The 27,552-nt window shown below is 43.8% G+C and overlaps 1 protein-coding gene across 1 annotated transcript in view; it reads left to right on the forward strand.

Annotated features, from left to right (window-relative positions):
- The window catches only part of LOC126298324 (uncharacterized), an 897,680-nt gene that overhangs the window by 382,498 nt on the left and 487,630 nt on the right, over positions 1 to 27,552 (forward strand). Inside the window, exon 3 of the mRNA XM_049989621.1 lies at positions 5,904 to 6,139. Coding sequence (XP_049845578.1) covers positions 5,904 to 6,139 — 236 coding nt within the window. The remainder of the gene's footprint in view (positions 1 to 5,903; positions 6,140 to 27,552) is intronic.

Below are 27,552 nucleotides of genomic sequence, written 5' to 3' on the forward strand. Positions count from 1 at the left end.
TGCTGTGACGAGTTCACAGGTAGGTGCAGGACCAAAGAAACCGTGCCGCCCCAAAGTGGACTGATTCTGCCAAGTTCTTTGTAAATTTGACTCGATTTCATAATACTGAAATAGAACCTCATACCTTCTTAATCTGTGAAGTTTAATTTTGTTTCCTTCTCCCCAAATAATTCTTTCTCCAAAAGAAAATAAATTTATTAAGCAAATGTTGTTTAGTTACAAAGGGCACTTGCAGTATGATTTCCTTTCTTCAGTACTTTGTTCTTTACGAAGATATGAACAGCAGCACGTCTGTTTAGATAGCTCCCTATATTCTTTATTCGGTAATCGACTTCCTCTCCTCAAAACCTTTTCCAAACGTATCACAGTGTACTGTTCACGTAAGCATGACGTTATTAAAAACATAACACAAAAATGAGTTTGACTCTCTTGTAACGGTCGCAGGTTCCAATCCTGCCTCGGGCATGGATGTGTGTGACGTCCGTTGGTTCGTTAGGTTTAAGTAGTTCTAGGGGACTGATGACCTCAGATGTTAAGTACCATAGTGCTCAGAGCCATTTGAACCAACTCTCCTGTAACAGCACACAATGTACGTAGGGCATCTGCACTGTATGCTGTTATAATAAACGTAGCTCGTCGATTTGATGGCGTTGACAATAAACAAATGGAAACACAAGGAACATGCACAGCGGCCGCTCAACTGTCTTCATTTGAAGGTTTGTGTGAGTACAGTGTATACCAATGAAGGGAAGGCGGAAATGCTGTTCTTCGATGGAGAACATGAGTTAGAAAAACATTTACTGCAGCAATGTTTTCTTATTTACGATAAAGGACATGCGGTACAGTACTATAGCGACTTTAAACTATATGTTGTGTGCAGTAAAGGTCGTCCTTGGTTAAAAACTGCATCATCATTACTTTTATGTTATTGTGGCTGAAATTAGGCCTAATGGTTCTGAGGCAGAGGGAATCTATATAGCGTATCATGACAAGACCCCACCTTCTCGATAGACACCTTCTCGTCTTGTAACTCTTCAGGAAACGGAAGTCTCAACCAAATCGTAGTAGACCTTGCACAGACGAGGCCACTGAAGTTACTGTTCTCCCCTCTGTTGCACTGAATCGACACGTGAGCACACGACAGGTTGAAGTGATGATTGGCATTTCTAAAGTTAGAGTATTCTAATACGTCACCAGTTTCATTCTCATTACTTTCTCCACAGATGAATGACATTTGTACCTTCTCTTCGTTGGTGTACATTGTACTCACACAAACGTTCAGCTGAAAATGGTTGACTGAATGAGCTCTGTGAATTTTCCTGATGTTTCCGTTTGTTTACTGTGCACTCCATGAAGTCGACCAGCTACGTTTCCCGGAGTACCTACACTACGTATTACAGGAGACTCAAAGTCGATTTTGTTTTACGTTTTAAATAATGTCATGTTTACTTGAGTGTTATACTATCGTATGTGTTTGAACAGGTCATGAGGAGTGCAAGCGGATTACCGAGCAAAAATTATTGGGCGTTATTTAAAGAAGGAGTGCTACTATTCATATCTTCGTAACGAACAAAATTACAAGAAACGCAATCTGCTGTTTATGGGAACTAAGACGTGGCCAATCCGGTCAACCTTAATTTCATACCAAACCATTGTCCCATGTATATGAAGGTTATTAAATGTACAGAAATGAAATTTCTACCAAACGTTAAGTACCTACTGTGTATTGCATTGAACCTAAAAAAATCTTTTTGAGTTGTTTTTTTTTCTCAAAAACGAATGTAGAAAACGAAAGGATTACAAATTTTGACACATTTTTCTTCGCTTATAAGTTTATTTAGAAGAAAATATCACAAAATTTCACGTTATTTGAGGATGCATAGTTGAAGATGGTTGTCATCTATATGCAAACCAAATTTCAATGAATAATCAGAAATAGTTTTTCAGAAAATTGTCTTTATAGTAAAAAATGATATATCTAGGTAACCACTTTTAAAGAAAATAAGTTGCGTTTGAACTTAGAGATCATAATAAACAGCCTGATGCGTATTTTTTATCTTCTTCTGCCTCCAGCGTGTCCTCCAGCATTTTTTTGCATCTACCTGTCACAGATCTTTCAGCATCTTGTATTCTATAGTTGTGACAACGGCAAAGATGTAACACCACACTCTTCCCAAGAATAATACCTAATTTTTCTAATACCCAACACTTGGCAATATTTCCACAGCTGTATATGAGTACAGTATCATGTACACTTGCCCGCCCGGTTGTCCGTGCGGCCTAACGCACGGCTTTCCTGGGAGGGGGGGGGGGGGGGGGGGGGAGAAGGAGCGCCTGGTCCCCGGCAGGAATCCGCCCGGCGGATTCGTCTCGAGGTCCGGTGAACCAGCCAGTCTGTGGATAGTTTTTAGGCGGTTTTCCACCTGCCTCGGCGAATGCGGGCTGGTTCCCCTTATTCCGCCTCAGTTACACTATGCCGGCGACTGCTGCGCAAACAAGTTCTCCACGTACGCGTACACCACCATTACTCTACTATGCAAACATAGGGGTTACACTCGTCTGGTGTGAGACGTTCCCTGGGGTGGGGGGGGTGGGGAGGGGGACGGTGGAGGGGACGGTGGAGGGGGGGAGGGGGAGAGGGGGGGAGGGGAGGCACCGGGGGCGGGGACGGAGCCTCTCCGTCGTTTCTAGGTCCCCGGTTAACGTACAATACATACAATACAATTATGTAAGCCTACTTTTAATATCTGCATACGTACAAACACGGTTTGTGGCAGACGATTATGGGCCAAACTGTTGACTCATTTGGATTTTGTTTTCGCCCATGAAAAAATTTCTTCACTAGCTCATTCCCGGCCACATCGCTAAATATTGGTTTTATAGCTCCAAGCGCAGTTGCTGGAAGACTATGCTTAGGCCAATAAGATTCTCCTGCCACATTTGCCCTGTTAAACTTGCGCCACTATGGGTCACCTGTTGCTATCGGTGGAAGATTTACAACTAAGTTGCCCAAAAAAATTTCTAACTACATTTCAAAAGAACCTATAATTGTGATTAAAAACAACCTGGAAGTTTCGCCATTTTATACGAGTTGGTGACCGAGCCACTCGTGAATATGAGTTAGATAAGTGTCCACCCCACCTAGACCTGCGTGTGATGCACATCACTCATAAACACAGTTACCTATACAAGGTGCAAAAAAAAAAAATGGTTCAAATGGCTCTGAGCACTATGGGACTTAACATACATGGTCATCAGTCCCCTAGAACGTAGAACTACTTAAACCTAACTAACCTAAGGACATCACACAACACCCAGCCATCAGGAGGCAGAGAAAATACCTGACCCCACCGGGAATCGAACCCGGAAACCCGGGCGCGGGAAACGAGAACGCTGCCGCAAGACCACGGGATGCGGGCCCAACATGCACACCTCGGATGACTGTTAACTGTGGAACTAACTAATACCGCCAAATTAAGGTAAGTAATAGGGAAAAGTTGAACGTTAAATCTTACTGTGAGAGCAAATCCGGGAGTGAGCTACAAACACACGATGCTCATTGAAATAAAATCCTTTGGAGGGTCTATGAACAAGATTCCAAAGAATCAAACTAAAAAAATCCTTTTTTTAGACACTTTCACGTATTGGTCCCCTTAAGGAGGGTAGGACGTAAAACGGGCCGACTTGGAGCAGGAGAGGCATCACACGACATTTTAATTTCCAGTGTTTATACTTTTACAAATAAGTTCATAAAACTTTGTCAGCATCACCAGGAAGGATTCAGGATTCACATTTGTTGCAGTAGAAGTTCGAAAACATAACAAAATAATTTTCTATTTTACGTGCGAAATTTCATTATTTTTTCACTTACTGATGGCTGCATTTGTTGCTACATGTACACTTTTCTTCATAAGTTAGAGAGATTCTTCGATGAATTTTGCACAGCATACATACCATACTTACAGGTGTATGATACTCTAGAATTTATTTAATTTATGAAAAAACGAATGAGCTGTTATATTTTAAACTTCATGTTTAGGAAAAGAAATTGTATAGTTAATTACCTCAATTTTTACCACAGTTCTTAATAGATTTGGAAAATTCTAGAGTTTCATACACCTTGAAGTATGGTTTGTATGCTGTGCGAAATTCATCGAAGCATATCTCTTACTTATGAAGAAAAGTGTACCTATAGCAACAAATGCTTCCATTAGTAAGTGAAAAAAATGATGAAATTTCACATATAAAAAAAATTACTTCGTTATGTTTTCGAAGTTCCACTGCTATGAGTGTGAATTCTACATCTACATCTACGTGATTACTCTGCAATTCACATTTGAGTGCTTGGCAGAGGGTTCATCGAACCACAATAATACTATCTCTCTACCATTCCACTCCCAAACAGCGGGCGGGAAAAACGAACACCTAAACCTTTCTGTTCGAGCTCTGATTTCTCTTATTTTATTTTGATGATCATTCCTCCCTATGTAGGTTGGGCTCAACAAAATATTTTCGCATTCGGAAGAGAAAGTTGGTGACTGAAATTTTGTAAATAGATCTCGCCGCGACGAGAAACGACTTTGCTTTAATGACTTCCATCCCAACTCGCGTATCATATCTGCCACACTCTCACCCCTATTACGTGATAATACAAAACGAACTGCCTTTTTGGCACCCTTTCGATGTGCTCCGTCAATTCCACCTGGTAAGGATCCCACACAGCGGAGCAATATTCTAACAGAGGACGAACGAGTGTAGTGTAAGCTGTCTCTTTAGTGGAGTTGTTGCATCTTCTAAGTGCCCTGCCAATGAAACGCAGCCTTTGGCTCGCCTTCCCCGCAATATTATCTATGTGGTCTTTCCAACTGAAGTTGTTCGTAATTTTAACACCCAGGTACTTAGTTGAATTGACAGCCTTGAGAATTGTACTATTTATTGAGTAATCGAATTTCAAGGGATTTCTTTTGGAACTCATGTAAATCATCTCAGAGTTTTCGTTATTTAGCGTAAACTGCCACCTGCCACAACATACAGCAATCTTTTCTAAATCGCTTTGCAACTGATACTGGTCGTCGGATGACCTTACTAGACGGTAAATTACAGCATCATCTGCTAACAGCCTAAGAGAACTGCTCAGATTGTCACCCAGGTCATTTATATAGATCAGGAACAGCAGAGGTCCCAGGACGCTTCCCTGGGGAACACCTGATATCACTTCAGTTTTACTCGATGATTTGCCGTCTATTACTACAAACTGCGACCTTCCTGACAGGAAATCACGAATCCAGTCGCACAACTGAGACGATACCAAATAGGACCGCTGCTTGATTAGAAGTCGCTTGTGAGGAACGGTGTCAAAAGCTTTCCGGAAATCTAGAAATACGGAATCAACTTGAGATCCCCTGTCGATAGCGGCCATTACTTCGGGCGAATAAAGAGCTAGCTGCGTTGCACAAGAACGATGTTTTCTGAAACCATGCTGATTACGTATCAATAGATCGTTCCCTTCGAGGTGATTCATAATGTTTGAATACAGTATATGCCACAAAACCCTACTGCAAGCCGACGTCAGTGATATAAGTCTGTAGTTCGATGGATTACTCCTACTACCCTGAATCCTTCCTGGTCGTGCTGACAAAGTTTTATGAATTTATTTGTAAAAGTATAGACAGTGCAAACTAAAATGTGCTGTGGTGCCTCTCCTGCTCCAAGTCGGCCGGTTTGACGTCCTACCCCCCGTAGTGTACCCCTCTTAGATAACATTACGTGCTGGAGACTTTTTACTTTGCTGCTGGACAAGTATTTTTTTTGTGTGTCTCAGACAGAACGTTATAACCTCAACAGGATTTGCTCTGAAGCCGGACCGTGTTGGTGTGACTAGAGGTGTCTGTGGCGTGTTGCAGGCAGGGACATGTGCTGGGAGGTGCGGCCGCTGGCGGAGGAGGTGCGCGCGCTGTCTGGCGCGGTGCCGCTGCAGCTGGAGGGCGTGCCGGCGGGCGCGCAGCGGCTGCTGCTGCTGCGGGCCGGCCTGCGGCTGCACGCTGCGCGCATCAACGCCAGCCGCGCCACGCTGCCCTGCGCCGTGCTCGCCTACGGCGGCCGCTACACGCTGCGCCTCGACCCCCCGCAGCAGCTGCCGGTAACGTTTGCTTATCACTGGTCTCACTTTTCACGCCCTGCGGTCTCGTGGGACATAGTCTACTACTTCGTCTGTCACTCACCTCGCAGGAAAATGACTACAGAGGTCACAGCTGAGACCGCAGATGGAAGTACGAAACCAGTCGTGTACTAACGAGGAGGGCCGGCTGTTGTGGCCGAGTGGTTCTAGGCGCTTCAGTCTGGAACCACCCGACGGCTACGGTCGCAGGCTCGAATCCAGCCTCGGGCATGGATGTGTGTAATTTCCTTATGTTAGTTAGGTTTAAGTAAGTTTAAGTTCTAGGGGACTGATTACCTCAGATGTTAAGTCCCATGCCGGCCGGTGTGGCCGTGCGGTTCTAGGCGCTTCAGTCTGGAACCGTATGACCGCCACGGTCGCAGGTTCGAATCCTGCCTCGGGCATGGATGTGTGTGATGTCCTTAGGTTAGTTAGGTTTAAGTAGTTCTAAGTTCTAGGGGATTGATGACCACAGACGTTAAGTCCCATAGTGCTCAGAGCCATTTGAACTAACAAGGAAAACAGGACATGAGCCACATCCAAATTTCCCAGTGGAAGGGGACTCAAAATAAGCGAAAACATGTCTCGGTTTATCCATAGATACTGAACTGTTTCTGAGAAAACGACGGTCAAAGTTTCCGACGTAATTTAGATGCCTTTTAGGGCGCGATAATGTCAGCAGAAACAGTGGCACTGTGGTTAGCGTCGCAGCCTATCACTTTTGCGTTCTGTGTTCGAAATTCGATTATTGTTTTTATTTATTTATTTTGCTTAATTTTTTTATTTTTCATGTATCTACTCGTTTCAGTAGAAAGTTACTAGACGAATGTTTCTTGTCAAGTTTGGGGAGAAATGCGCGGACGTTTTACTGATTGTAAATTCAGATATGGGTTTCACAATGTCTTACATTTATTATATAATATATGTATGTGTGGTATTTTCAGAGGTCACAGTTGGGGGTGGCGGGTAAATAATCTAATGGTCGTTACTTCGCTATGTCGTTATGAAAAGACACTTAAATTGTTCAAATGGCTCGAAGCGCTATGGGACTTAACATCTGAGGTCATCAGTCCACTAGACTTAGTACTACTTAAAACTAACTAACCCAAGAACGTCACACACATCCATGCCCGAGGCTAGATTCGAACCTGCGACCGCAGCAGCAGCGTGGTCCCGGACTGAAGCGCCTAGAACCACTCGGCCACAGTGGCCGGCACTTAAACTTGTCTGTGCGTGGTTTACACGTACATTCGCCGTTTACAAGAGCCTGAAAACTATTTTTTCGGTTAGCCATAAACCGATGGAGAGCATGACCATAATTTTCAGCCTGCAAGTCTACATTATTCTTAGTGCTCACTGAAACAAAAGTTCCTGCTTGCTGTTTACTCAGCGGTGTCAGGAGCTATGACTATACATAGAAGTTTTGTGTTTTGACTATTTGATATGTTCTGTAAAAGTTCACATACACAAAATTTAATAATATCCCCAATAATAATAATAATAATAATATCCCTATTGAAACAGCACTAACAGTTCAGAGGCGACCTGTACGGGAAGTTCCAAGTAAAATAGTCTGTCACCTTGACTTCTAATCACCAAAAGTTAATTGCTCGCCTTAACAGTGGAAAATAATTTCGCCACTTGCTACGCGGCTTTTGTCAACATTAAAGGCGACAAACACACAACTACTTTCATGAAATCTAAGCGAGCCAGGGCGGTTTACAATCCTCGTGAGTTCACTTCCCACTTCCAGCGAAAACGCCTGTAGATCTTCCCACCACTGACGTCATCCGAGGCCCCACACACGCAGGCGTTTGGCCGACACGAACAGATTCATACAGTATCGCGGTGCGATGTGCCTCTTCTCACTGCCTCTCTGGCTGTATTTATGTAGGGACGCAGTGGGCCGCCAAATGAAACATTGCTATCAACCGCCCTAGGCACAGGTAGTAGTATCTAAATGGCCCTTTTCTCGGACACGTATTAATTAAAAGCTCTGTCGTTTAACAATTTACAAAAAATGTTAAAATGTGTGAAATCCTATGTGACCAAACTGCTGAGGTCATCGGTCCCTAGGCTTAAACACTACTTAAACTAACTTACGCTAAGAACAACACACACACACACACACACACACACACACACACACACACACGCACGCCCATGCCCGAGGGAGGACTCGAATCTCCGGCGGGAGCAGCCGCGCAAACCGTGCATGGCACCTCAAACCAAGCGGCAGCAACGCGCGGTTATTTACAATTTTCTTAAGTTATTTATAAATAGAGTTAAGTTTGCTATAGTTATTGAAAAAGTCTTAGCTTTACTAAATTTGAATTTTGCCGGTTAGTATTTTTACAACAGAACCTATAGTAGAACGTGACCTCTGAACTGCCTCTTTAAGATTCCTTGTAATCATTATTATTTACAATAAAGTCTTGAAACTTGGTTCAAATCAAATGGCTCTAACCACTGCGTGACTTAACACCTGAGGTCGTCAGTGCCCTAGATTTAGAACTACTTAAACGTAACTAACCTGAGGGCATCACACACATCCATGCCTGAGGCAGGATTCGAACCTGCGACTGTAGCAGCAGCACGGTTCCGGATTGAAGCGCCTGGAACCGCTTCTCCATAGCGGCCGGTTGAAACTTGGTTTATCTGTATTAAAGCTGGAATGTAATCGAGTGCTGTAAGTAGAACCTTCTATTGCAAATACAACTGATGTTTAATCTATCATGAATAAAGACGTTTTAGTTCCAAATTGGGCTTTCAGTAAATTACTTGAAAACTATTGTTGGTGCCAAATAGTTAATATTTTTATATGACTCTGGGGCTACATACGAATTTTCATCTTTCTGGGTCTAATACTTAGCGTCTTCAGTTTGTCCGAAAAACGCAGATTTTGACCAAAATATTGCTCTGATCAACTTGCGACTTGTAACTTTTAATTGTGGCATACATCTGCATATTTTGGACAGTTTTTAGCGTGTTAGTCTTGTTGTTCAGCAGCACTTTTTTTTCTTAGGATTGCATATTTTGCCTAATATATTCATTTCATAATTCTGAGACCTTGCAATGTTAACATTAATATACTGAAGCATACGTTGACATACTCTGGAAAAACTACTTTGATTTTTAATTTCACTCTTGGATTATGGTGCAATCCATTGTATGTTACGCACAGGTGCGTTATGTTGGTGTGGCGTTGGTGGTAGTGAACTGGGGTAAGCCCCAGCACACTCGCTCGCCTCCTTACCTCTATCAATGATACAGTACTCATTTCGCCTCACAGTCCTTTTAAATGCTCATATTCATACGTTTCATTCTTATACCAATTCTAATACTTTATTCTTATGTTTGTTCTCGGGGAACATTTGGTGTATTTTATTGGATGATATCGATCGTAAAAAAATTCGGAACATTGAAATTCCGTACACCATGAGCATAGCGCGAAGTCAATTTCGCAACTGTGACATTTCTTCGTATGTATCACTATGAAAATAAACGTTTTAACACTGCTGAAGATTTCACTCCTTGGCCATAATTTCGCTGCAAGCCACGGGTAACGGATCATTTTTCCGAAAACTGGTGCTTGCATTTGATTATCAATCAAGATGCCCTACAGTAATTTCATAGAAAACAATTTCAAATAATTTTCTCATTTGTTTATCGTTTATCAAATTTCTTTTGCAACATACAATCAGTAGGCGAGTAAGGAAACGTTATTTCAGTACACACTGGAAAACATTCGTCTACTAATTTTCTATAGATATTGGTAGATAAAAGAAAAACGAAAATAAAAGTGGTAATCGGGTTCCGAACACGAGGGCTCAAAGTTGTGTAGCCGCGAGGCTAGCCACTGTTACAGCACTTTCATTGAACAACTTACTCGCTAAAAGGCACATAAAATACGTCAAAAAAATGCCCGTTGTTGTCTCAGAAACGTTCGAGTATCTGTGTATAAACCAAAATACGTCTTCACTTATTTTGACCCCTCTTACACTCAACGAAATTTCTGGGAAATCGGGTTATGGCACTTGCTATGTTCTCCTCGTAAGCCGTCCTTTGCGGACTATATCACTGAAGGAATGAACAGCAATAAAAAACATGTGATCTATCATTAACTCTAGTCAGTCTGTTCAAATAGCAGCCTATGAGAACAGTAGGGTTATCGTATAAAGGAAGTGATGAAGCAGCTTTCTATATACCGGTCGGTGGGTACCTTGTAACATTATTAGTCAGTTTTCCCTTTCTTTTCCACTCGCAAATGGAGCGAGGTAAAAGCGACTGCCTGTATGCCACAGTACGAGCCTTAATTTCTGTTTCATTGCCTTCACGGTGCTTATACAAAGCGTACGTTAGCGGCAGTAGGTAGTCTCTCCAGCCAGCCGCAAATTCCGGCTCTCTAAATTTTCTCAGTAGTGTTTTGCAAAAAAGGACACCGTCTTCCCTCCAGGGATTCCCATTTGCGTTCACGAAGAACCTCTGTAACACAGACGTGATGATCAAATCTGTTACGGTGTACAGTCAAGCGCAGACACGCCAGTCGGGAACGACAGAGCAGAGAGGGCTGTGAAGAAAACGTCAGCCAATTGAACGCTGACCGATCCCTCTCCAGGACGACAATGCGACAGCAGTGGCCTCTATGCGAAGACGCCATAAGCGCCGCGCCCGACTGGTCGCTGCCAGTTGAACAGCAGCATCAAGATTAGGAACTTGTATAGTAGCGACTTAGAATTGTTATAATGCAGAAGCTTGTTTACTTCGGATGTCGCCCTTTCCTTGCGACACATCTATGTAATTCTAAAAGTTATGTATTGTCATTTACTTTTTGGAACAAAACTTATTAATACGATTTGTTTGAATTGTTGTCTGGCGATCCAAAAAAGCGGGTTTCCTATATTCAACTAAATCTATCAGTAAAAAATCTGCCAGCATGCTTCTGAATTGCTTCGATGTCTTCCTTAAATCCGACCAGTTCCGTATTCCAAACACTCTAGCAGTACTAAAGAATGGGTCCCAATATAGATCTATAGGCGGTCTACTTTATAGATGAGCTTCCAATAAACCGAAATCGACCAGCCGGCCGTTGTGACCGAGCGGTTCTAGGCTCTTCAGTCCGGAACCGCGCTGGTGCTACGGTCGCAGGTTCAAATTCTGCCTCGGGTATGGATGTGTGTGATGTCCTTAGGTTAGTTAGGTTTAAGTAGTTCTAAGTCTAGGGGACTGATGACCTCAGATGTTAAGTCCCATAGTTTAAATGGTTTAAATGGCTCTGAGTACTATGGGACTTAACATCTGATGTCATCAGTCCCCTAGAACTCAGAACTACGTAAACCTAACTAACCTAAGGACATCACACACATCCATGCCCGAGGCAGGATTCGAACCTGTGACAGTAGCGGTCGCGCGGTTCCATACTGAAGCGCCTAGAACTACTCAGCCACATCGGCCGGCTAAATCCCATAGTGCTCAGAGCCATTTGAACCATTTGAAATCGACCATTCACCTCCTACCGATCTTTCTTACTGTTTCGATTTCATATCCCTAGGTATTTAATCAAAGTAACTACGTCACGCAGTACACCACTAGTACTGCATTCAAACATTACAGGATTGCATTCACCTACATTTTTACTCATTTATAGCAAGCTGCCATTCGTCACACCAAATAGAAATTCTGTCTAAGTCACCGTGTAACCTCCTGCAGACACTCAGCGAAGACACTTACCGGTACACTACAGCATCATCAGCAGCCACAGATTGCCACTCACTTTATGCGTCAGATCGTTTACGTATACAGGAAACGAGAGTGTACCTGTCACACATTCCTGTGGCACTTCTGACGACGCACTTGCTTCTGATCGATCTGAAACACACGAAAAAAAGTTACGTTAGCATGTTACGAAGGAATGTTCTTACACCAGCAGATAAGGCCACCTGATAGTGTTGTGACGCTGCACTGTGGTGTTAGGTTTCACATGTGTCGGTGCTGTGACGTCCCACATTCCTCTTAAAATTCACTGGCTGATGGCCTAAACCTCTTCTGGAGATAAATTATTCTGTCTATCTGATTGAGTTCCACCGTCAAGAAATTCCAGAGTAGCTGCAAATCGAAATTGGGGACGCCATTTTTGGCCCTCTGTAGAAAATCTTTATTTGTAGCGGCCGAGTTTCCCCAGACGACGGCAGCATACTCAAAAACTGGGCACAACAGCGTCTAGTATAGAAAACACCAAGGCCTTGTGGACTGGGTATGTCGAGTTTAGGAGCGTGTATAAATGACGCAGGTTCCCCGCCATTTTTCAACTTGTCAACAACATGTTTGAGAGTGAGGGTGTCTGTCGGCCACGTGTCGCTGGTCTTTATTAGGCGTCGCGTGTCAGATGCTCCGCCCACTGTATCCTCCCAGTAAGAAACTGGTGAACCAGCTTGATGATGCGCCTACGAGACAGTACCAGCATAACTTTCTCGTTGCCTAAGTCGATAACCAAGCCATGGATGTATACTGAAGTCTTTATCAGTTCTTGGAACGACGGAAAAAGGAAATAACGACGACCTGTATTAGTGTTTGCATTCTTGAGGGCATACTAACGTTTAGGTACAAGAGCACAAGAAATGTATTCGGAATTACGAATATGATCAGCCACCAGCACACTGTACCGCTAACAATGAAGATTTGTGCCTGACCGGGACTCGAACCCGGATTTATGCGAGCAGTCGCCTCAGCTGCCTCGGCCATCCGAGCACGCCTCCAGGACCGATCCCAACTTCCATTATCACCGTGTAACTACGTTCTATGCTCGCACAATTTCCCTGACTCCCGAACAAGGAGAGACTTGTGATTGTTATCGCGGCCTTTTCTTGGTATGAAATACTATATTGCTGTACCTGTGTTTTTACGATGCGTGCATGTCTGAAGGGCATTGCAGAGTACATCATAAAAACACAGGCACTGCAATTTAGTAACGAATGGGTGTTGAAATGTTTGCTACTGAACTGATGTCCATTCATTGAACTCATTTCAGCGAAGGCATTGAGTACTAGCCTCTATAGCTGAGGCCGTTACCATTCGCTGCTGTGGTGACACACATCTCTGACGACATCTGTGCGACTTGTGATATTTGACCGGCATAAGATGCGACACTGTACATTTCTGATAGCGGATGGTGCATCAGTTTCCTGGATAGTTTTTCATGACGTAAGAAATTGCCGATAATTTTTACTACAAATGATGACTTTAAATATCATTGTCATTATTAAAGAGGACGAGTCTACGTATCACCTCCAAGTTTTACTCTTTTCATTCCATTACTTACAACGCTACACTCTACATCCTAGAATCTCAATTATTTATATTAAACAAATGCATTAAAGACAACATACACCTGCGGAAAAAAGTGCCTATGTGCGTGGGCGAAAATTTTATTAACGGACGACCAAACTACCCTCAGATCCTACCAACAAACAAGACCATACAATGATTCCTGTTTTACTTGTTGTTTTTACAGAGATCGATACTAGCTATAGTTTTTGACATGAAACTAGCATTCCAAGACATTCATAAAGATCAACTTGTTTTCACTTCTGCACGGCGCAGTCTATAACTGTGACACTTTCGTTGTTACGTTTCCCCTTCATCCAGCCCTTCGCAAACTTAAAACCAAGCAAAGTGTACTGATAGTGTTTCAGGTCGTCAGGTACAACGAACTCTACTACACTGTTTTCGACGATAGAAAGCATTTAGTACCTTTAAAAGGCAGATAACACATCAGCAGTTCATAGTCAGTTAGAAGAGATGAGTTTTGTTTCTCAAAGAAGGAATGGCTGAGGGAGAAGGACGACTGTGTTGCACCTGATTAACCCTCAATTGCGTAAAATTACGTTATTGTAAACCACATTCGCATTGTGAAATATCACAGAGATAGTAAAAGGAGAGGAGATATGGTTCTAAGAATGACACTTGTGATGGGATGTATTCTGACTGGAAACCTAGAATCAGGAAGAGTCGTAATTTTCGTGAGTCAGATGAATGATAAGTTAATCAGAACAGAAGAGAGTAATCAAATCCTGGGGTCATTAGAATGAGTGCAATGCAAATTTTGGATAAAATTGTCCTTGGACTCCTTTCCTTCCTCTCTCTCTCTCTCTCTCTCTCTCAGTCCCCACACTCTCTCTTCTCTTTCCCTCCCCACTTCTCTCCCCTTCTCTTCCCCTCCATTATTCTTCCTCTCACAAGGAAACAGGCCATTCAGAGACCTTCTAAGCCAACACAAATATTGAGCTCTCCCAATAACAGCTCAGTATTTTACTGTCACATCAGCTCATCCAGTCACATTTCTCAACTGCTTGCTAAGCAACTTCCCTTTCAGCGAAATACGGAAATCAGAGAGCTTCTAAGCCGAGTGTGTGACATATGCACTACTAGTACAAAAAGTTTCTGGACTTGATAAATAAAAATTGGAAGCCGGCCTCTGTGGCCGAGCAGTTCTAGGCGCTTCAGTCCGGAACCGCGTTGCTGCTACGGTCGCAGGTTAGAATCCTGTCTCAGGCATGGATGTGTGTGATGTCCTTAGGTTAGTTAGATTTAAGTAGTTCTAAGTCTAGGGGACTGATGACCTCAGATGTTAAGTCCCATAGTGCTCAGAGCCATCTGAACCATTTGTCTGCTCGCCACTGACTGGTCAAATGCACGTCTGTTGTTTGCAACTGTTAGTGGGAGCTGCCACAGTAGTTTCTTCGCTAATGTCGTTTGTACGTTAGGAAAATCATCAGAAATGTCATACCCGTCCAAGAGCCTACAGCGGTGCTCGCAGTGCAATTAATGGAAATAGATCCACATGTTCTGAAATCTGGATCGAAAATTACATACTTGATATGCACTATTAGTGAAGTTTCTGTCAGATTAGATGCGAAGAAGACGGTACAGATAGAAAGTAAGTAACTTTTAACACTTTGCTCTGCGAAGAATACGTGTCGTCTAGAAAGACTAGTAGTGAAGTCCTCTTTCCTATCGAAATGTTTCCTCAAATGCCAACAGATATCTGTACGGTCAATCATTTAACGATGACAGTTCTTGCAAAAACTTAGAACTTATATCTTCTCTGTATTTAAAACAGTTAACAGTATTTCTTGCTCCGATTCAGTTTGTTGACATAATATCGCAATGCTTCTGTGACAGAGACACTACTGAATATCGTGATGTATGCACAGGCTGTCGCTCGTCGACACCGAACACCCCATTAGATTAAACTGAATATGATATTCTTCCAACTGACGGTACCAGACTGCTCAGATGTGTGGGAATATCTGAGGGACCAAACTGCTGAGGTCATCGGTCCCTAGACTTACACACTACTTACACTATCTTAAACTAACTTATGCTAAGAACAACACACACGCATATGCCCGAGGGAGGACTCGAACCTCTAGTGGGACCGGTCGCGCAGTCCGAGATACGACTCCTCTAACCGCGCGGCACAGTCCGAAGCTCAACTGGATTTCAAAGTCCCGTCCGCCCTTCCCAAATTATGTTTCTGTGCTTCCTCCAGCTCGCTTAAAGTGAGTGCTTCTTCCTTTTTCATAATTACTCCCAAAAAAGCGAACGCAAACTGCACTGTACAAGCTGTTGTCACAGTCATCCAGTCTACAGCTAAATATTTCACATAACGCGTTGACGAAATAGGCGAGGTTCTATCTCATTATTTCTGCATGTTCCATGAATGTGCACGGAACATGCAGGTCACGCTAATTACACGGTGTACGTCTCTTTTATTGTAATTACAAGCACTTCCACTGCTTTACTGGGGCGACATTAAGGAAAGATATTTAGAAGCGATAGCAGCTGAATGTAAAGCTTTTCACTAATTCGATTAGCCATAATGACCCCGTGTATGAGAAGAAAAGTTAATAACGTATTTCTTGCATATAGATTAGACGTAATCATGGTCTTCGTAGTGCATTCTCACACGAATAGTATCGACGGTTAGCATATGTTGATATGATGTACTCATATATACGATTCCATGTCGGCGCATAAGTGTATAAGACCGTGAGGAGCTCGCATAAGGCCTAAAGCAGACCCTTTCACGGTATCAGGCCACTATGGCTGTGATTACATCACTCAACGCAATTTAGTGCTGGAAGTAACGCGCTCCTCTGCACGCAAACTCACTGCGATGTGAGCTGACCCCCTGACTAAGACATCTACTTCCAAAAGAAGATAGGAGCGACATTATCGACCACTCCTAAATTTTAACTATTGTGAGCAGGGGAATTTTTTCTCTGGAAAATGCACGCAAGGGTTCCGTCACTGAGAACTGGGTGTACATTATACCAATTTACTCAATATAAACACATGTCCGTGCCAACGTTCTAGATGGGATATACCCATTTACGATTCGTATCTGTTTATCACTGTGACATCTTCGTCTGACAGCTAGATAATTCACGCGATGCACTCGTAGCTCCTGCCTTCAATCTCTCTATCTCACGCCCAGCTAATTCATATCCAATAACCGTAAAACCTGAACGAGCTACTGCCGAAAACAAAATTGTTTCAGCTATAAACGAAAGAGCCTCTATGTAGCTACTGTCAGGTTTAATGCACTTTTGAACCATTTGAACTGATCTTAGTATTCCATGTTGTGGCTGGGTTATTCGGTTGAGAACTGCTAAACTAAAGTACAACAAGCATCTCGATTGTTTGAGGAACACGTTCCCATTGTATTTGTGAATTAGTTGCTCTTTTTTTTAACACACTTAAGGAAGTTTCGGATATGAGTACTTTTTTAATCTAACTGTTTATACAAGTATTTTCAATTGTAAGACACACACAATAAGAGCGCAAGTGTAAAAGCGTTAACTTCGTACTGTTATTTGCACAGTTGGCCAAGATTTCGCATACGAAATTCTTCAGCATGGTCCTTGACCTTCAGATCCCGTGCAGTCCTCATGCTACCATTACTTGCATTCATCACATTGTATCCAGTCATTATCAAAATAACATCAGCACCCAGGGCAAATGATTTTTTTTGCGTAATCAACTGTCTGAGGAACTGTGAGCGGTTTACCGATATCAGAAAGAGGTTTCTTCTGCTCTAATATTTTATTCATCTCCCCTCCCCTTCGGTTTTCCTTTCCGTCCTTTGCATTCTGTTTTTGTTCGAGAATATTCTCCACTTGTTATAGGTGGAGGATTTCCAATTTTCGTACCCTTCACCTTCTGTCAATTGACGAGAATTTCGGCAGAGTGCATATTAGAAAGGAGCGTATGCGTTTGCGCGCTTACGGCACTGAATTCTAGCATTGCCATAGAGGTTCCTGGCTGGGTTTCTTCGCTGAACTGCTGTCTCTATTCGTATTATTGTAATTGATGATCTGGACTACAGTTTCATCACTTACAATTATATTACAAGGAGAAAAATCCTCCGCTGGAGAAATAATAGGACTGTATAAGCATATTCTCGTTACGTCAAATGTTTTTGCTTCCTACTCTCCTGTTGCCGTCCAGCAGCAAACCATCTCTGGCTAATTCGCCGCAGTGACGAGTGCTGTTGCCCGAAAGCTTACGGTTGACGAGTGTATAGTTACTTACACCTCGTCACAGACAGGTGCTACCGCGTGGGTAAAGGAGAAGTACCATGGTGACGTAAGAGTGAAAGAAATGTACTAAACTACACTGGTTGTTTGATTAAAACCACATAAATTATGACATATATATTACTTTCTATCCTATCAAAAACTTTTTCTTTCCGGAATCCCAAGAATGAATAATAGAGGAGCATCACCAAACGTCTCGTCTACATGTCGATACGCAGTGACACCATAGACAGCCAGTGCCAGTGTCCCTGAATGTACAGTCAACACAGAAAAACGTAATGTTCGTGCTTCTAGACGATGCGTACCGTTGACCTAAAGTATTTTACATTTTGTTGTTAGAGCCGTAAGAAATGAACTCTGGCGCTAGCCACAGATCTAGCAAGGAGACACAGTGGTCAGAACACAGAATTCGTATTGAATGGACTGTAAGTACTCTTCCAGCTACTCTGATTCACTTTTCCAGCGATTTACTGACTTCACTATGAATACTGGAATGGTTTTTCTGACTCAGTTATTATTATCTCTGTCTCTAATGACTACCATGTCGACCGGCCACTAATCTTAATCTTCCTTCACGTTTTCTTCTGCTGTGAGAAACTATGATACCGTGTGAGTACTGAAGATCTTTAGTCTGTTAACGAGTGATCCCTTAATGAATACGTAGTTTGCATCCACCTTACCCATTGTTTAAGGATTCGTCAATAGTGCCTGTGTATTATCAGAGCAGCAAAATTTTAGGACTAAAGTTACTGAAGGGAAACATTGTACCTTGACACTTTACTGTGAAGTATCTCATAGTTCAGAGAGAGCTATTCACAGATTAAAAGAAATGAAAAGTGAGTTTGTAAAGATGTCGACATCGTATGTTTATGTATACGATTTTGACCACATTCAAATATACATACACATATTCAGAAAAACAAAACACCTCGAACGATAACAGATAAGGACGTTCATATGCACAGGAATATGTACATTAGTATGTTCTGCAGAAATGATAAGCATTTGAAACATGTCGGCCCGCGGGTTCAGGGTTAAGACTGATATCGCGGTGCAACACTATCTACCGGTAAAATGTGCATGCGGCTCTCGTTGTCGCTATAAACCGAAGTAAGTGGATCAGTGTGACTGTAGGAGACGTGCAGGATGCCTTGCAGACGTATGCATACCGGTGAGTTTGAAAATGGGCACATCATTAACATGAGACAATGTGATGCACCCGTGAAGGAAATTGCTAATCGTATGCGAAGAAGTGTTTCGGCAATGCAACGGATGTGTGCAGAATGCTTCACGGAAGGCTATAGAACACGACGAGGTGGATCAGGCCGCACCACCCACACCCGAGAAGATCGTCACCTCATCCGAATGGCATTGCAGGACAGATCTGCGTCTTCCTCGGCTCTGGCGCAGCGGCGTGGGTTACGTGCGCGTCGTCCACTTCTCCGCCTACCTTTGACGAATGTGCAGAAACGTGACAGACGGCAGTGGTGTATGGAACGACGTGACTGGGGACAGGAATGGCATCAGATAGTGTTTTCGTACAAATCCAGGTTCTGTTTGTTTGAAAATGACTGTCCCGTTTTGCTTCGCAGCACACGAGGGGAGCGGCATAACAGTGCCTGCATTCAAAAAAGACATAAAGCGCCAGCCCAAGGCCTTATGGTGTGGTGTGCTATTGGGTACAGCGACAAATCATAGTTGGTGTGTGTCCAGGGCTCTGTGACCAGTGTTACCTAGGTGGATGACATCCCGCGATCCATAGGCATACCAGAATGAGATTTTCACTCTGCAGCGGAGTGTGCGCTGATATGAAGGTAGGAGACGAGATACTGGCAGAAGTAAAACTGTGAGGACCGGGCGTGAGTCGTGCTTCGGTGTCTCAGATGATAGAGCACTTGCCCGCGAAAGGCAAAGGTCTCGAGTTCGAGTCTCGGTCGGGCACACAGTTTTAATCTGCCAGGAAGTTTCATAGGCATACCCTTTCTCCACTACACCCCTGACGCCATTTTTGAGCGAGACAATGCACGACCACATGTTGCTGCACGAACCTGTGCCTTCTCGGTGTTACAGGCCTTTTGCCGTGGTCCGCCAGATCCCCAGACTTGTCGCCAGTCGAAAATGTGTGAGATGGGGTGAAAAGCTGATTGCACCGCTGTGACCCAATTCCAACCACCAGGTGAATGCAGTATGGATGGTTGTACCACGGGACACCACGCGTCAATGCCGTCACGCATGAAGCAAGTTATCGGAACCCATGGCGGACCCTGTGCATACTAGGCAACAGGACACATGCCGAACTGAGGTGACTGAAATGCCAATCTTTTGTGCAGAACATACTAATGTACGTGTCCTGTGACTATGAAAGTCCTATCTCTAGTCGTTCAAAATGTTCTGTTTCTATCTGAAAATGAGTGTACATAATAATACAGTTCCTGCACGAATACGTATCCTGACAAAATAGCCTGTGATACGCTGATGATCCAGTGAACGTATTGTCTCTTTCCCCACAAAAGATGGAGGAACCCTAGTTGTTGTGATCTCAGGCACCGCAATCGTTGGTGAGATTCGCTTATCAATTGTCTCTCTACAATCTCAAAAAGGCTCGTAGATAATTTTCCAGGTACCAAACGTTCTCTTTCAACGAGTTCTCATGTGTCTTTATTAGGACTGATGGAGAAATATCCCAGCTCGGACAGTGTCCTACCACCCATTAAGATCATTTACCTGTAAAACTCAGTATTTCTGCAAAAACGATTTTCGACAGTTAATGAACTACTGACGCTGAAGAAACGACACCGTGAAACGGGACAGCGGATTCACAAGGGTCATATATGAGGTATTATTTGACGAAAAGCTAAACATTGGTTTGAAGCAATAGATATGTCAATAAAAGTATATACTTATGCGGTCACATTCACCAAAATACAATTTTTAGTGTTTTTTACGTTTTTCCCCTATTCTTCATTGAATGTCTTGTAATAAGGGCGAATTTCCTGCGTTAGTTCAAAACAAAGCTTTTAACTTCACGCTAAACATTATCTTAAGAATCCCGTCGCCAGTTCTACGAAAATTCAAAAGTTACAACAGGTCGACGTAATCTCTTTAAGTATCGACAGTTTCACCCTCGAAATTTCTGTAAGTAAGGTGAATTGACCAGCACGATAAACATACATAAAAAAATTAGAATAGAGATCAACATAAACATCATTTCCGCCCTTTTTATTGCTCATGAAATCCACACATTGCATGTTGTATCACCATACAGCGAGACTTAAAGAGGTGATGGTCCAGACTACTGTACACAGGTACCTCTAATGCTCAGTAGCCTGTATTCGTCGTGGCATACTATCCACAAGTTCATCAAGGCACTGCTGGTCTAGATTGTACCACTCCACAACGCCGATTCAGCGTAGATCCCTCAGAGTAGTCTGTGGCTCACGTCTTCCATAAACAGCCCTTTTCAGTCTATCCCAGACATGTTCGATAGGGTTCATGTCTAGATAACATGCTGGCTACTCTAGTCGAGCGATGTTGTTATGCTGAAGGATGTAATTCACAAGATGTGCACGATGGGCGCACGAATTTTCGTCCATGAAGACGAATGCCTCGCCTATATGGTGCCTATATGGTTATATTATCCGTCGGAAGATGGGATTGGCGTATCGCACAGCCATTACGGTGGCTTCCGTGACCACCAGCGGCGTACGTCGGCCCCACATAATGCCACCCCCAAAACAGCAGGGAACCTCCACTTTGCGGCACTCGTGTGTCTAAGGCGTTCAACGTGACCGCGTTACCTCCAAACACGTCTCCGACGATTGTCTGGTTGAAGGCATATGGGACACTCATCGGTGAAGAGAACATGATGCCAGTCCTGAGCGATCTATTCGGCATGTTGTTGGACCCATTTCTACCGCGCTGTATGATATCGGGGTTACAAAGATGGACCTCGCCATGGACGTCGGGAGTGAAGTTACGCATCAAGCAGCCTACTGCGCGCAGTTTGAATCGTATCACGACGTACTGTGGTTGCACAAAAAACACTATTCAACATGGTAACGTTGCTGTCAGGGTTCCTCCGAGCCACAATCCTTAGGTAGTGGTCATCCACTGCAGTAGTAGCCCTTTGGCGGCCTGAGACATGTCATCGACAGTTTCTGTCTCTCTATATCTCCTCCATGTCCGAACAACATCACTTTGGTCACTTCGAGACGCCTGGACAAGTCCCTTGATGAGGGCCCTTCCTGGCCCAAAGTAACAATTTGGACGCCATGGAACCACGGTAATGACCGTTTAAGCATGGTTGAACTGCGGACAACACGAGCCGTGTACCTCCTTCTGGTGGAATGACTGGAACTGATCGGCTGTCGGACCCCCTCCATCGAATAGGCGCTACTCATGCATGGTTGTTTACATCTTTGGGTGGGTTTAGTACCATCGCTGAACAGTCAAAGGGACTGTGTCTGTGATACAATATCCACAGTCAACGTCTATGTTCAGGAGTTCTGGGGACCGCAGTGATGCAAAACTTTTTCTGGTGTCTGTATTTACAAGTATTACGACGACGCACTGATCTGAAATTCATATATTCACAACTGAGTGGATGAAACCACCGCCTGCGCATCGATGCGCCAAACATTATTACCACCTGTTCAAGAGCGTGTTTCTACATATTTGGAAAGCAGTGCAGCAGCGATTCTGCATGCCATAGACTCAACAAATTAAGGCTTCCTGAGGTATGTGGCATCATATGCTAACGAACAACCAACGCAATATCCTTCAGTTATGGGCCAGCGGTTTGTGGATCCCGAATAATCGCCCAATAGTGGCCCAGATGTATTCCATCGGGTGAATTTGATGGCCAAGACATTAATATGATTTCACTGTCATGCTCCTCAAATCACTGTAGCACGATTGAGACATTCGAGCATTCGAGCATGTACAGTGACCCTGATGTAAGTTGCCATTACCGTCGTGAAAGACATCTAGCGTCAAGTGATGCAGGCGGTCAACAGTAATATTCACATAGTCTATAGTTGTCATGCTATTTTCTATTAGTATCACATTTCGCATGTAAGCTCAAGTGAATGTCCCCCATAGCATAATACCACCCCTACCGGCCTGAGTCCGTGGCGCGGTACATGTTTCGAGCAATCGTTCGCCTGCAGGATGGTATATCTGCGCACGATCATTGACCTGGTGTAACAAGAAACGCATTTTCATTTATCCACGGTCCAATCCCACTTTGCCTATTGCCACTGCAATTGTAACAGATGATGTCGTTGGATCAGCATGCCAAAACGAATGGATTGTGTGCTGTAGATCTCCATTCTCACCGCGCGACTGCTACGGTCGCAGGTTCCAATCTTGCCTCGGGCATGGGTGTGCGTGATGTCAGGTTTGTTAGGTTTAAGTAGCTCCAAGTCCTAGGGGACTGATGACCTCAGATGTTAAGTCCCATAGTGATCAAAGCCATTTGAACCATTTCTCCATGCTTTTAAGTTCACGCTAAATATTATCTTAAGAATCCCGTCGCCAGTTCTACGAAAATTCAAAAGTTACAACAAGTCGACGTAATCTCTTTAAGTATCGACTGTGTCACCCTCGAAATTTCTGTAAGTAAGGTGAATTGATCAGCACGATAAACATACATAAAAAAATTAGAATAGTGGTCCGAAACACTTGTGTTTGCATCAGAACTGTACTCTGTCCTGAGATCTGCCACAATCGCCGCCTATTCTGCTTCTCAGAGGGGGTAAGTCTGATCTCCAAGTTCTTTGATGCATGGACGTACAACTTGTGGCCTGCTCGTGGTTTCGCCGTCCTCCACACACTTTCCTTGTACGCTCACTAAAGTGTCGAAAAGCCGATTCCAAGACGCTCGTTCCCAGGTGGCGGTTCTTAATATCGGAACCCTTCATCGCTTATGTTCTACCCTCTCTAGAGGAGTGAGACTCGCTGAAGTGAGACGTACACTTTGCAAAAACAACTGTTTAGTACAAGAACTAAGCTATATATAATCTCTGAGTATAATGTTTACGAAATTTGAGAACAGATGTACTGAGGAGCAGGGAAGATTAATATCGACACAGTGCAACGATGCTGGTAACTCGTACGCAGTCTCCTAAAGAGCAGCAGTTGCTATCAGGCTGAGAGCTCGTAAGCAGTATGCCGATAACGACACGGTCCCGTAAGGCATCAACACGCGGGCAGTCACAACAGATACTGCGAAGCGGTGGCCTCGGAGCGGCTGTCAGAAGCGCAGCGTCGGACGGGTCTCAGGATGAGTGCGCACGGCGCTTTGCGGGCAGCAAAGAGGCAGCAGCAGGCGGTATCCGTAGCGTTCATTTGAGGCGGCTGATGATTGCTCGGAGCTCGGGACATAACTGTCTCTCCGTGGGCGGAACGCCGACTTCAGCACACGCCTGCGAAAGGAGACATGCGTGGTATCACGTGACAGTGAGGACGTAAAATAGTGGTGCGTTGTATGCTGCGACTTGCACATAGTGGCGAGACAGGCGTGCCCGGACGCTGTGGCTTGACTGTACGTAGTACCCTGCCTCTTCTGTTTACAAATAACCTAGGTGAAGCAGATGCTGCACGTGGCCTGCGAAACATACATGTAAATGTGGTGGCCGAAATATGCAGGGGGCAGCCCTATATACTCAACAGCTTGTTTTTTCATTACTGCGTCTTCCGCCCAGATAGATGAGTGGTCATCGTGACGGATTGCCGTACTACGGCACCGCGTTCAATTCCCGGCTCGGTCGGGGATTTTCTCCACTCATGGGCTGGGTGTTATGTTGTCTTCATCATCATTTCATCCCCATCCGGCGCGTAGGTCGCTCAATGTGGCGTCGATTGTAATAAGACCTGCACCAAGGCGGCCGGACCTGCTCCTTGAGGCAAACACCAAACGCTCATTTCCGTTTCCATTTCTTGCGTCAAGTGGCTACAACGCCATAAGGCGGCATTTAATCTCACTGTGATCATAATGTTTTGGTTCATTACTGTAACCACCAACACAGGTTATGCATCAGTACAGTGCCTAAATGCCATCTTCTCCAGCGTTCTGTGCCGGCCCCAAAATACCATTGCACAACCATTCCCACATTACAAACTTCCTTACTACCCATTTAGAGGACTGAAATCGATGCACAAAATCTAAGCTACACTGTCTGACAATAAAAGTGGAGTACCCAGAATACAGGGTGGTTCATTGATAGTTACCGGGCCAAATATCTCACGAAATAAGCATCAAACGAAAAAACTACAAAGAACGAAACTCGTCTAGCTTGAAGGGGGATACCACATGGCGCTATGGTTAGTCAGCTAGATGGCCTTGCCATAGGTCAAACGGATACCATAACCGTTCTTTTTTAAATAGGAACCCACATTTTTATTACATATTCGTCTAGTACGTAAAGAAATATGAATGTTTTAGTTGGACCACTTTTTTCGCTTTGTGATAAATGGCACTGTAATAGTCACAAACGTATAAGTACGTGGTATCACGTAACATTCCGCCAGTGCGGACGGTATTTGCTTCATGATAGATTACCCGTGTTAAAATGGACCGTTTACCAATTGCGGAAAAGGTCGATATCGTGTTGATGTATCGCTATTGTGATCAAAATACCCAACGGGCGTGTGCTATGTATGCTGCTCGGTATCCTGGACGACATCATCCAAGTGTCCGGACCGTTCGCCGGATAGTTACGTTTTTTAAGGAAACAGGAAGTGTTCAGCCACATGTGAAACGTCAACCGACCTGCAACAAATGATGATGCCCAAGTAGGTGTTTTAGCTGCTGTCGCGGCTAATCCGAACATCAGTAGCAGACAAATTGCGCGAGACTCGGGAATCTCAAAAATGTCGGTATTGAGAATGCTACATCAACATCGATTGCACCCGTACCATATTTCTATGCACCAGGAATAGTATGGCGACGACTTTAAACGTCGTGTAAGGTTCTTCCACTGGGCACAAGAGAAATTACGGGACGATGACAGATTTTCTGCACGCGTTCTATTTAGCGATGAAGCGTCATTCACCAACAGCGGTAACGTAAACCGGCATAATATGCACTATTGGGCAACGGAAAATCCACGATGGCTGCGATAAGTGGGACATCAGCGACCTTGTCGGGTTAATGTATGGTGCGGAATTATGGGAAGGATAATTGGCCCCCATTTTATCCATGGCGATCTAAATGGTGCAAGTACGCTGATTTCCTACGAAATGTTCTACTGATGTTACTACAAGATGTTTCACTGCATGACGGAATGGCGATGTACTTCCAACATGATGGATGTCCGCACATAGCTCGCGTGAGGTTGAAGCGGTATTGAATAGCATATTTCATGACAGGTGGATTGGTTGTCGAAGCACCATACCATGGCCCGCAACGTTCACCTGATCTGACGTCCCCCGATTTCTTTCTGTGGGGAAAGTTGAAAGATATCGTGATCCACCGACAACGCCTGACAACATGCGTCAGCGCATTCTCAATGCGTGTGCGAACTTTACGGAAGGCGCACTACTCGCTGTTGAGAGGAATGTCGTTACACGTATTGACAAATGCATTGAGGTTGACGGACATCATTTTGAGCATTTATTGCATTAGTGTGGTATTTACACGTAATCACGTTGTAACAGCATGCGTTCTCAGAAATGATAAGTTCACAAAGGTACGTGTATCACATTGGAACAACCGAAATAAAACGTTCAAACGTATCTTCGTTCTGTATTTTAATTTGAAAACCTACCTGTTACCAACTATTCGTCTAAAATTGTGAGCCATATCACAAACCGCAAAAAGTGGTGCAACTAAAACACACATATTTCTTTACGTACTACACGAATATGTAAAAAAATGGGGGTTCCAATTAAAAAAAACGCTGTTGATATCTTTTTGACCTATGGCAGCGCCATCTAGCGGGCCAAACATAGCGCCATTTGGTTTCCCCCTTCAAGCTAGGCAAGTTTCGTTCTTTGTAGTTTTTTCGTTTGGTGCTTATTTTGGGAGATATTTGGCCCAGCCACGATCAGTGGACCACCCTGTATATGGTCGGATGTCAATATAGCTTCGTACACATTCACACAACTAGCGGCTATATGAATTATTAGAGTTGCAATTCTGTGTGCCTGGTAGAACGTCCACCAGAGCGCACTGGTATTTTCGTGTTTAATTTTGTTACCAGGCCTGATAGCGTAATTAAGGGACGTGAACGCCGTCGGATGCTGAGCGAACACTGTCATGGACACGAACTACACCATCACGCCTCCCTCCTCAATCCAAATTTCCTTTCGCGCCTCACCCACTCGGCATTCCCTCTTAAACTGAACAAGGTAGCCCGAGCACTTGTGCGAAGCCACTGTGCCAGGATGGCGTAGTGGTTAGCCATCTGCCTACTATGCAGGAGACCTGGGTTTGAATCCTGGCATTCGTACAAATCTTTATTCTTCACTTCAGTCTGAATGTACACATCTTACTGGGTTGCTACTGACGATCAAACCTGGACACGTTTTAGAGATTTGTTACTTCATTTTTTAATCTACCTCTTTATTTTTGTCTAATAAATGCTTCGATTTACGACACCACAGTAACACCCGTAAAAAGTCGAAAGGTCCAATATTATTTCAGTATGGTACTGCTAATAATCACCGCAATCAGCAAATTATTAAATAACCGTTATTATCAATACCGACGAATATCATGTGTAACAAACACATAAATTTGGATTTCAGGATGACAGATGTAAAACTAAAATGCGCTGGAGGAGTAATACAGAA

The sequence above is a fragment of the Schistocerca gregaria genome, chromosome X (assembly GCF_023897955.1).
Source record: "Schistocerca gregaria isolate iqSchGreg1 chromosome X, iqSchGreg1.2, whole genome shotgun sequence".
NCBI classification, from domain to species: Eukaryota; Metazoa; Arthropoda; class Insecta; order Orthoptera; family Acrididae; genus Schistocerca; species Schistocerca gregaria.